General features: G+C 37.2%; 2 protein-coding genes across 2 annotated transcripts in view; both read right to left on the bottom strand.

The window, feature by feature from the left end:
- Window positions 1-5597, bottom strand: part of LOC134660006 (zinc finger and SCAN domain-containing protein 30-like) — a 29068-nt gene extending 23471 nt beyond the window's left edge. Inside the window, exons 1-6 of the mRNA XM_063515704.1 lie at window positions 5413-5597; window positions 4234-4368; window positions 3350-3469; window positions 2318-2466; window positions 2006-2170; window positions 1531-1698 (exon numbers count right to left, since the gene is read on the bottom strand). Coding sequence (XP_063371774.1) covers window positions 1531-1698; window positions 2006-2170; window positions 2318-2466; window positions 3350-3469; window positions 4234-4368; window positions 5413-5559 — 884 coding nt within the window. The 5' untranslated portion in view covers window positions 5560-5597. The remainder of the gene's footprint in view (window positions 1-1530; window positions 1699-2005; window positions 2171-2317; window positions 2467-3349; window positions 3470-4233; window positions 4369-5412) is intronic.
- Window positions 5598-6103: 506 nt separating this feature from the next.
- LOC134660005 (uncharacterized) lies at window positions 6104-11382 on the bottom strand (the record flags this gene model as incomplete). Its single annotated transcript, XM_063515703.1, has 9 exons — window positions 6104-6288; window positions 6372-6436; window positions 6843-7321; window positions 7704-7795; window positions 8919-9063; window positions 9453-9551; window positions 9883-9981; window positions 10743-10817; window positions 11284-11382. Coding segments are annotated over 9 exons (1224 nt in total), but the record flags the coding sequence as incomplete, so codon positions are not given.
- Window positions 11383-12023: the final 641 nt, after the last annotated feature.

The following is a 12023-nucleotide window of genomic DNA, read 5'->3' as shown; positions in this document are numbered from 1 at the left end:
GTATTTTCGTACCAAATAACATTTTTAGGACTTTGATATTAAAATACAGTTAGTGTTGTTATGATTGATTTAATGTGCTTCACGATCGGATCAAGAATGTTTAATCCATCATTGTAGTGCGACCGAGGGAAAATGCGGTGGAAGGGTTCGGCGACCTGAGATCGCGGGGCCTGCCGCAGCGCGTAAAATACCTAAACTCGCTCATCCCCGAAATGTAATAGCACTCTTAATATATGATCTATTTCAGTTTATAATTTATTATAATACCTATAGTAGTGACTACTTAAAAAACACAAATCAAAATATTTTTACGTCCGTACCTCTAGCATTGACATAGATATCTAGGGACTGGCTTTACGGGCAATAATAATGAAGCATGACAGGGGCCAGTACAGCGGTGTGAAATCGCTACAATTGGTTGATGAGTTCGCATCACGCGCGCGATTTGTTGACGAGTTCGCATCACGCGCGCTATTGGTCGCAACTAGTCGCGTTAGACTGCACGATTGGCTGGAATTCGTGGGTAGCACGATGCTTAGTGCCCCATTAGCCCGTCCTTAGATATTATACGTCAATGACTACGAGCCGTCGTGGCTGGGTGGCATAGTGGTAAGAAAGTTAGCCGCGCAAACTGAAGATACGGGTTCGATTCCCGCCTCGGCCACTGGTTGACTTGGTCACTTTTTTTAAATGTATGTTATTTAATTTCAACTAATATTTAACACAAATTAGAAACTTAAGCATGGAAATTTTTGAAAGGATTTATTTTCTTTAAGCCCTTGCTACACGGTCGCCGTCTAGCCTTCAGACCGCGTGGCCTTGGTCCGTCCCGGACCGTGTAGACAGTTGTTTCCAACAAAATTTGACCAAAACTGACCAAGGGCAGACGGTTAGAAGGCTTGTCGGCGACCGTGTAGCAAGGGCTTTAGTTAAAAAAAGCGGCCAAGTGCGAGTCGGACTCGCCCATGAAGGGTTCCGTATTTAGGCGATTTATGACGTATTAAAAAAAAACTACTTGCTTGATCTCGTTCAAACCAATTTTTGGTGGAAGTTTACATGGTAATGTACATCATATATTTTTTTTAGTTTTATCATTCTCTTATTTTAGAAGTTACAGGGGGGGGGGGGGACACACATTTTACCACTTTGGAAGTGTCTCTCGCGCAAACTATTCAGTTTAGAAAAAAATGATATTAGAAACCTCAATATCATTTTTGAAGACCTATCCATAGATACCCCACACGTATGGGTTTGATGACAAAAAAATTTTGAGTTTCAGTTCGAAGTATGGGGAACCCTAAAAATTTATTGTTTTTTTTCTATTTTTGTGTGAAAATCTTAATGCGGTTCACAGAATACATCTACTTACCAAGTTTCAACAGTATAGTTCTTATAGTTTCGGAGAAAAGTGGCTGTGACATACGGACGGACAGACAGACGGACAGACGGACAGACAGACAGACATGACGAATCTATAAGGGTTCCGTTTTTTGCCATTTGGCTACGGAACCCTAAAAAGACAAGACTCACCTGAACTCCTCTAATGTAATGTTGTCTTCAGAATCGTCGAAGGAGTCAAACTCCTCCTTGAGGACCTCTACGGTGGGAGGTCCCGCTGCAGGTATCGGTTCTAGCGGAGGCAGCTCTATAGTGTCGAGGGCTGACTCTACTGTTCTTATATAAGTCACCTGAACTCCTCTAATGTAATGTTGTCTTCATAATCATCAAAGGAGTCAAACTCCTCCTTGAGGACCTCTACAGGGGGAGGTCCCGCTGCAGGTATCGGTTCTAGCGGAGGCAGCTCTATAGTGTCGAGGGTTGACTCTACTGTTCTTATATAAGTCTCACCTGAACTCCTCTAATGTAATGTCTTCATAATCGTCAAAGGAGTTAAACTCCTCCTTGAGGACCTCTACGGTGGGAGGTCCCGCTGCAGGTATCGGTTCTAGCGGAGGCAGCTCTATAGTGTCGAGGGTTGACTCTACTGTTCTTATATAAGTCTCACCTGAACTCCTCTAATGTAATGTCTTCATAATCGTCAAAGGAGTTAAACTCCTCCTTGAGGACCTCTACGGTGGGAGGTCCCGCTGCAGGTATCGGTTCTAGCGGAGGCAGCTCTATAGTGTCGAGGGTTGACTCTACTGTTCTTATATAAGTCTCACCTGAACTCCTCTAATGTAATGTCTTCATAATCGTCAAAGGAGTTAAACTCCTCCTTGAGGACCTCTACAGGGGGAGGTCCCGCTGCAGGTATCGGTTCTAGCGGAGGCAGCTCTATAGTGTCGAGGGCTGACTCTACTGTTCTTATATAAGTCACCTGAACTCCTCTAATGTAATGTTGTCTTCATAATCATCAAAGGAGTCAAACTCCTCCTTGAGGACCTCTACGGTGGGAGGTCCTGCTGCAGGTTCTAGCGGAGGCAGCTCTATAGTGTCAAGTGCTGATTCTACTGGCCTCTTTTCATGCTGAAACAATAATTTATTAGAAATTCATAATTTATTCTGTAGGCCTCTAGGGCTCTTTCACGAGTCGATGAAAAATTTACAGTGACATCATGTTGTGACATGAAAAATACATAGCAACCACTATCACTACACCTTATAAAAAGTCCCCCGCCGCGTCTGTCTGTATGTATGTTCGCGATAAACTCAAAAACTTACTGAACGGATTTTCATGCGGTTTTCACCTATTGTTAAAGGCTGTACTTGGGCCTTGGGGTCCAAATAAGTAAATTTATTGAATTGAAATGCAAAAGGTACGTAAGAAACGAAAGATATATTGTCCAAGAAGGCAGTTTTGCTGTAAAAACTCCATTCTGCAACACCTATCATTAGTGATTTTTGAGGAAAGTTTAAGTGTATAAGGCCCACTTGCACCATTCCACTAACCCGGGGTTTACCGGTTAAACCTAGAGTTACCATGGTTACCAGTACAATTTGACACTAGGTTAACACATTCACTGCCAGGAACACACCTGGTGGGCGCTCGTGAACTTTGCTCAGATGCCGGTCGTTTTATACGCAGCTATAGACAACCGGTTTCTGGGGTAATGCGCCGTTTTTTGTCTGGCAGTGAATGTGTTAACTGTTTAACCGCTTAACCTGGGGTTAGTCGGATGGTGAAGTGGGCTTAATATGTTAAGGTTTTGTGTAACCCGTGCGCAGCCAGGGGGTCGTTGGTATGGTATAAAAACAGTTGGAACTCACCTCCCGCAACCTATACTTAAAAATAATGTAGTGGTGTAAGTAATGCTACGCTTCTACATTATTACTTGATCTCACTACAGGGGTGACACAGTCACTGTGTCACAAAACCCCTTTAAAAATTAAGATTATAAAAAAAACTCACCTCCAACATTTTGTAGTAACCAAGCTTCTTCCCGTTGTTGTCAAAGGCAAGAGTGTTGGTTTCTTTCAGGTTCGGTGTTGAGTACTTGCGCAGTTCCGGGTCTTGGGCGTCGATGGGAAACTGAAATACAGTTATTTTTAGAGCATTTTCACATTGTCCAATGCGATATTGGATATCTATGACTACAAAGATGTAGAAATTCAATAAGCACCTTAGTATATTTATTTATTCATTGTTTAACAGCGTTACTCATAAACGTCTGCTAAGTTAATCAGCTGATGATCGTCGTTTGTCCTGTTATGGCATAATGGCAGATAGGGACAAACAATGATCATCAACTGATTAAGTTAGCAGCCGTTTATGAATAACGCCATAAATGTTTATTGTTCAATAGATAACCAGTCTTTCTCCAAGAATCATCCGAAATCTCGGATTCGACAAAATGAAATTTCTCTCAGTATGGATAAGTAACGTAATCTTAAGTAAAATTTTTAGGATACAGCAATATTCTCAAGATTTCAAATGAAAATCTTCACTTTTCTTGACACTAAAGATTTTTACTTTAACCAAAGCAGATAAAATAGACTCCGTGGCTGACATGGCAACCCCGACAGGAACAATACTGTTGAATATCTAGCTTGGTATCGTAACGGATTGGGCACCCAAGAGGTTGCACAAGGAGCCAGAGGAAACCTCAAACAAGATGGGAGAATGAACTCAAACTTACAGCGGGCCCGAAATGGAGAAGAGTGGCCCACAACAGACCCCAATGGAAAGAGCTAGAGGAGGCCTTTGCCAAGCGGCACACTGAGCTTAGAGACATACTCTAACTCAGAACAAAAGGGCATAATAGATAGATAGAATAGATCTAGCTTGGTACTTACAGGGGCACATCTCATCAGATAGTCGCAGAGCATAGAGTTGGCTTTGAGCAGCTTCTGTTTGAATCGTACCGCCTTCTGCAGCAGCGCAGCACACTCGTGGCACAGCCATGGTGGGAGCCCGTCGGAGTCAGATACCTAGAGAACAAATGTCCATTTAGTTGAAAATTTGAGGCCAGATCATATAATTTTATTAAAATGCCATTTTACAATTGACCACTGAAGCTTATACCTATGGTCTGTCACAGAGGCAGCAACAGCTGAAGAGGCCACAGCTCCGGCTTATAACTGGCCACTCCTCATTAAACAAGCACCTATTAACCGTACATATTATCTTAACCCCCTCTGCAGAGCATGCATGGAGGCAGAAGAAACAGCCGCCCACGTCATTCTCGAATGCCCATGCCCAGGGGTAGCAGAGTACCGGGCACAATGCCTCTGTTCACCGGGGTCTCTCCCAGAAGTCGACGGCAACATCAAGGGTCAGCAAGCTCCTTGGAAGACTTGGGTTGCCAAGAACAGTGCCACCAACCAATCACGCAAACAGGCGCATTAATATGACGAGTTGCGGAAACCTAGCCCGCGAGAACCTATACCTATGGTTACGTTAGGTTTGAGTTTTTCATTTCATGAAATGATTGCCACATCATGAAATTATCAATTCTAAGATCTGAGGGGCTACAGCGAACCACGTACGACGTGTTGCATCTCTGTCGCACTTGTAATTTCGTACGTAAGTGTGACAGGGAGGCAACACGTCGAACGTGGTTCGCGGTAGGCCTTCTGGTCACAAAGGATGTATAATGTTCAAAAATATATTGCATTAGCAAGTTGCTTAATAATTTCGCGTAGCTTGGTATCAAAGAGTAAAGTATAAATAGGTACTACTTGGTATCCTGGTCAACAAGATTTTACACATATTTTGTTTCATTTGATATATTGTGTGTGCATTATTGCGAATGTGGAAGAGGTAATTTTAGAGGCGATATCGTAATAGTGTGAGTATTTACTAACCCTCGAGAAAAATTAATAGTTGAAAAAATAAAAGATTTTCTTAAACCATTCGTAAATAACCTCTCTGAAAATTTATAATAAATCAAACTACATACTGCATCAAAATTTGTCATATCATGATAAACGTTTTTTAATAGTTTAATATCAACTTAAAAGCTTAAAACTTACATTCAATCCTGCTAAATCGCGGAAATGTGTAGCGAACAACGATACGTTGAACATTCGCTTGTCGGTCGTCAGACAAGACCTGCATATTGTTTTCTCAGGCTCAGGTTCAGATTTATACTCTTCTTCAGACTTGAAATAAGTCTCCATTGTTAAAAATGCAACTCACATTTATTGCATTGCGTTTTTATTTTATGTTTCAATTGTGATGTAGCAAAAAGCAAAACAATTGGTAAACAATATGGCGTCGCACTGCATTATACGTGAACAAAATGAATTATTATTGTTCTGTTGTTTAAATATGATCTCTATATCCCTATTTTACGATACATTTTCATTTGATCGGTTTACGGGAAAAAGAAAATGGAAAATAACGATGACAGCCCTACAAGATAGTACGTGGCGTTTCGTTTGCTGCAAACGATCATACATGGCATTTTCATCCGCCATTGCGATAAAACTTTCAATTGTCTTATTACGAAAGTCAACTTTATGGTTAGTATTCATGCTGAACATTTTAATTTTGTTCATTTATTATATTACTAAAATAGAGGCAGCCCGTTTATTTATTCAAATATGGTCATGTGTTTTTACCATATCATTATAGCAGTATCGAAACGCAAATAGACGGTTCCCATATAATTAAAAAATCTTCTATATGGTAGAAATACAACAATTAATAGAGGGTTCTAAATATTTATTAAACTTTTTAATTATAACATGATATCGTTGCAGAATAAATGGCACTTACAGTTCCTTACAAATTATAAGATTTGCAACATTATTTATATACCTACATAACATTACATTATTCGTTTTTATTATGATCACACGTTAATACATAAATCGGTGGAGCAGAAAGCACATAAAGTGGCGTATCTGAAAAAAAAAGTTTACACTTATTAGTAATTGATTAATAATTCAACACATACATTACAACACATATTCAATGATAAACTAACCTGAGGTAGTTTTACAATTTATCTTCAAGTTGTCAAGAGAGCCACTGTGGTGCCCTGATTCGTTACTGAAAAAAATACAAATAAGTCATGATTTATGTGAATGTTAAATCAATCCGCCTTTTTAGAGGTGGATAAAAATAAAATAAATTAGCAGTTATCTGCTGTAAACAAATGTATATCTTTATTATTTGCAATTTCAATTTAGCAATCACATTGTTTATCAGTTTAAACTTATTCGTTTAAAAGAAAACATACAACATATAGCCAGTTAAACAACTTTGTCAGTAAAAAAAGGCGCGATATTCAAATTTTCTATGGGTCGATGGACATTGGACAATTACCCTCCGAGACTACATTAAAAAAATTGCCGCTTTTTTGGAAATGGCTTGACAGACTATATTAAGATTATTAAGAAGAATATATACTGATGGTTAATTAAACCATAGTAGTAAGAGCATATGGTTATCTTACCAGTTTTCAGTGTTGATATTATTTAATGACTTCGACAGCGCACAAGACTGCATCGCAGCTTGCAAATCAACCAGTGAGCAGGCTTGTCTTGCACGAGCAATCAAACTATGCTGTAACATGCTCTGGCAACATTTTTGTTCATCGTTTATTCGTATAACCGGTATTTTAGCTGATTTCCCACTTTGTTGACAATCACAAGTTTTTCTTCCGTTTTCAGTAGTTGAACTTTCGACTGTTGGCTTCGAATCTTGATTAAGAGATCTATGAATGTTGGGATCAGATGCGTAGTTTTGTTTGTATTTATCGATAAACTGTACAGTTTTGCGATTCCTCATTGCTGATAGATGGTATTGGCCTCTCCGGAAGGCCGCAGATGACATGTTTGGGGACCTGTTGGGTGATGCGTAGGCTGATGCAGATTCACTTGGCTTTTTCATTGCGTCTTTGATTTCATATTCTGTTGCTATTGCTTCGAAAACCTGTAAAATTTTATAATACTTTAAAACCATCGATCCTATATTTCTCTTTTTATTAATTTTATTAAATATAGTTCCTGATCTCTAAAATAGCAGTATAGTATGATATAGTTCTTTGCAAATATCACATCACAGTCCTATAATTATAATATTGTATTTTTCTTGTGTATGTATTGTTGGCAATTTAATATTGTATGGTATTGGTTCACCTCGCTATTTTGTACAACAAATGAATAAGTAGATGTTCTAGTAAAGCTACTAATATGAAATAATACGCCCAAAAACTTTTTTTTAATAAACCGTACTTATTATTACTTAACTAGATTCTGGTATGCAATTAAAATCAGAAAAAGTGACCGCTAACACTAAAGACAAAATTCTATACCTGTTCAGCGACCAAATTCCTAGCATACGGAGAATCCTTCTGCGGTAGTGCTTCTCTACATAAAGCACAGCGTTCTAGCCTCTTCCAGCATGCTATAATCAAATAAGAAGGTATCGGTTATAATTAGAGTTCATTATTTATATAAATCAGTTTAACATATGTCGGAATCGTACATAAAAGTCTCTGGCACACAATGTTTAGGTCAAAATATATAATGAAACCATCCCGTTAATTGTTATAAGTTATAACGTTTTCTGGTCCGCAACTTTAAGTCATCTGGTCTTAAATAGACGCCTCCAGGAATAGTTATTTGTACAACAAGAGATCAAAGTTTGATATTTCTTCGAGTGCTTATTTTGAGTCCCGTGCAAGCGAAAGATTCTATAATAGATTCACGAGCGTAGCGAGTGAATCTAATTTAGAATCTTGAGCGTAGTAAGGGACTCAAAAGCGCACGAGATGTAAATAACTTTGATCTCGTGTAGTTCACAAAACTTTTCACCTCAGCAGTGAGAACATATTAGAGAACCCGAAAAATGTATTCCTTCTTCATCACTTACCTCTATTCACTCATGTTTTCTTAAGATATGCCAATAATTAAATTTTCACCTCAGCATCTCGAATAAGGGTACTTTGCTACTTAAAAACAGTGAGCAAAATCGAATTTTGCTCACTGAGTGAGCAAAATCGCATTTTGCTCATTTTGTCTCACTCAGTGAGCAAAATGCGATTTTGCTCACTGTTTTTAAGTAGCAAAGTACCCTTGTTCGAGCTGCTGAGGTGAAAACATAATATCAATTTTATTGTAAGGTAAAATTCATAGTGTTTTATGTAAAAAAATCACAAAAGTTTTTATTGATCCTAATTGTAAGTACTATGTAGAATAAAATTGTATAGTGTATTATGACCAAGCTAAATACATTTGCAGAGACAATGTGTAGTATTGTGTAGTGATGTCATCATTCATGTCAAATTTCTATGAAATTTATAATGACACTCCCTAACATTTTTCTGTTCAAGTCGGTGCAAAGTTAGCTTATACGTAGGTACTTTAGGGCCACTTGCAATATTCACTAACCCGGGGTTAACCGGTTAAACCTGGAGTTACCATGGTTACCAGTACAATTTGACACTAGGTTAACTGAACACTGGGTACAATTTGACACAGTTTTATTGCTACACTAATAGTTTTTGAAATAAATAAAGTCAACCAACCTTCACAGTACAAATGTGACCGTGCGCAGTTCAGTGCTTTTGTGGCTGTAGCGGCGCAGACACAGCAGGATAATGCTTTTACGACTCCCGCCAGCGCTCTCCTTGACTTCTCACCACGTGAACCTCCACCGCAACTCCAGAGTAGCTACAACATTCATTGGATGCAGTTAATCTTGGTAGATTTAAATGTGTATGTGAAATCTTCAAGCCGCATTGGACCAGCATGGGAACTATAGTCAAAGCTATCGTATTGGATGAAGTTGAGAGCTGTTACTCAACATACTTATTTATAAGGATATATATGTATAAGGAGTTAATATTCGATATTTTTTTAAATGTACAATTACCTCTAACCTATGTTATCTATAATAAAATATATCTTAATAATTTCGTTAATAAAATGAACTAGGTCTACAAGACAATAGTGCAGTGTATGAACACAATTAATTTGGTTAATGTAGGCCTACTCATAAGTGTGGTGTGTGGCACTTTGTCGCCCTTTCTTGTAACTGTCCAATACGAGCATACTCGTACCTCTGGATCATCTTTTGGATCCACTCCACAGTTCCATACAAGAAGTGAAATGCCGTGGCCCGCTCCATCTCCCCTGATCAACCCAGCCACTTGTCCAACCTGCAAATGATAAAATAATAATCAGGGGTCAATAGTCAATAATATGTAGCTTACAATCACTTAAATCTGAATATAACTAAAAGCCAACGTTCACTCCATGGCTAGTAGTTTTTATTTCGCTATCTATAATGGAAAATATTATTTTAAGTTTACGTAAAGACGTTGACTGTTGTTGATAGTTGAGGTCAATGTGGCTTTTTGTTCGTTGTCCAAGAAAAATGCTAATGCACGGAATAGCCCCTATTACGCAATTAGCCACCTTGACCTTAAATTAAAAACAAATTTCACGCTAAATGTCACATTTTGAACTTATATTAAATTTAGTTTTTACCGGTAACCCAAGTAAATCTTTTCCGTCAGCCTGAAGCAAACAATCCCCTGTTTTCAATCCCGCCAAGTCAGCCCTTGCTCCTGGAGTTACTTCACGAACCTGAAAAGAAAAAATAGTGCCCAAAGTTTTTTTTGAAGTATCAATGTAGACTTAGATACGTTTTTTTTAATTTAGGTAAGTTTACAATAAATAAACCAATGCCTTGACTCAAGGGCAACTATGTATTGCTAAAACAGAAAAGCTTAAGTGTCGAATTCGTATTACGACATGGACATAAAGTGAAGGCCAGCTGTCCTAAAAGTTGATTAGATAGAAAATAAAATACAGACAAAAAGACATCAATGAGTGCCCGACTGAAGTGCCTGCGTTGAAATTTGTTACACTATAAAGCTTAGAATAAATTTAAAAGTGGAAAAAATACTGTCTTGAGTGAGACTTGAACTCAGCCTCTGGATCGATACTCCAGCGCTCTGCCAATTGAGCCACCAAGACCTAAGCCTAATAGCATCGATCGCAGACGTTTCTGCTTGTTAAAAATTAAAATTTGTTACACTATATTTAAAATATAACCAGATTTTAATGCGTTTGATTGGTACAGTTTAAATTTATGTAACTATGACCTTATTTTTACATCAACGTTGCAATTTTTCTATTAAAATTTATGTCACTACGGTATTTTTGCTATTTTCATGTGTGATTTTTAAAACTTACATTCACAGTTAGGTAAAAAAATACTTTTACAAGTTAAAGAAATAACTCTAAAAAACATGGATCAAACCAAGGAAACCTGAGTTCCTCATCTGCATTGGCTACAGCGACCGTTAGCTATACGCAATATAAAAAAAATTGTAGGTACATACCCAAGGATAAGGGTCCCATAGAGTTCTTGTTAAACGGAAGCCTAGACCCTCGCCCTCATCTTCTGGTAAATTAAGCTGAAAAACACCAATGGAAGAACTGATTAGGTATCTTTAAAACTTTCGCGTTTTGAACACATATTAACTCACATTTTATAGATAGAGACGGGTCTAATGCGAAATTAAGAAATAATTTATTTGAATAATGTGATTAGGTATCTTTTGATCGATACATGTAAACTGTGAACTATTCGTAGATTACCCCAGTTTACCGCGCGGTACCCTTTTATTTGTAAATGTTTATTTTCCCACTAGTATGTTAAAATATTTAAAAGCACACAAACTACAAGTCAAACAGCATAATTTAAATTATCTCACGACTACAAAAACGTTTAAGATTTATCCACTTTTAATGAGTTTTCCGCATATGACGACTTCGCTCCGCTCCGCCCCAATCTTATTGTGATGATCTGATAAATAATGATATACTTTATTTCAAGGTACGACGGGCTATTTTTGAACAGATCCGTATTAAAATACTTACGACAACTAGTCTGACACCTTCGCAATCTTCACTTCCGCTTCCGCTTGAGATGTCTGCCATTGTTTGCGCTATAGATTTATTAGTAAAATATGATTTAGTATTTTTTTATATGTATTTTTGTAACTTTGGGCAAAATTGGCAAAATATAATATATTATATTTATTTACCTATCTGAAATAAATATTGTAACACAATAAAACGCTAAAAAGGGCAGATTTAACAAAATAAAATTATTGGAAAAATACTTATATTCGATTAAAAAAATATATTAACTATAAGAAGTGTAAGGTTTATTTTTATATTTATTAACAGATAATTTCCATTAAACATTGTGTTTAAAAAAATAAACAATATAAGAAAAATATTTTGTTACTAAGTCCGATTAAATATTATGTGATCAAATGATTTAAGTATGTCTAAAATTTGGGACATGCTTTTTAATAATGAATACGTTTATGAACTATACACTAATTAAGCCAAAATAAACTTAAAATTACGCAACGCACTTTTAGATAAGTACTCCAAAATAATTAAAAATAAACACAACCGTTCGTTTACTCAATAAAAACAAAACATAAATTAACTGCTTAAGCACAATAGTGAGCGAGCTTTGAGATTCACGAGTACGATCAAACTGTCGTCGATAAAAAAACTTTATCATGACATAATAGTGCTGTGCTCTGTGCTCATAATATCGACAAAATATCTTTTAACAGTTTTTAACGATAAGTATTTTCACA

This window comes from Cydia amplana, chromosome 26 (assembly GCF_948474715.1).
Source record: "Cydia amplana chromosome 26, ilCydAmpl1.1, whole genome shotgun sequence".
Lineage (NCBI taxonomy): Eukaryota > Metazoa > Arthropoda > Insecta > Lepidoptera > Tortricidae > Cydia > Cydia amplana.
This window is presented reverse-complemented; position numbering and strand designations above follow the sequence as displayed.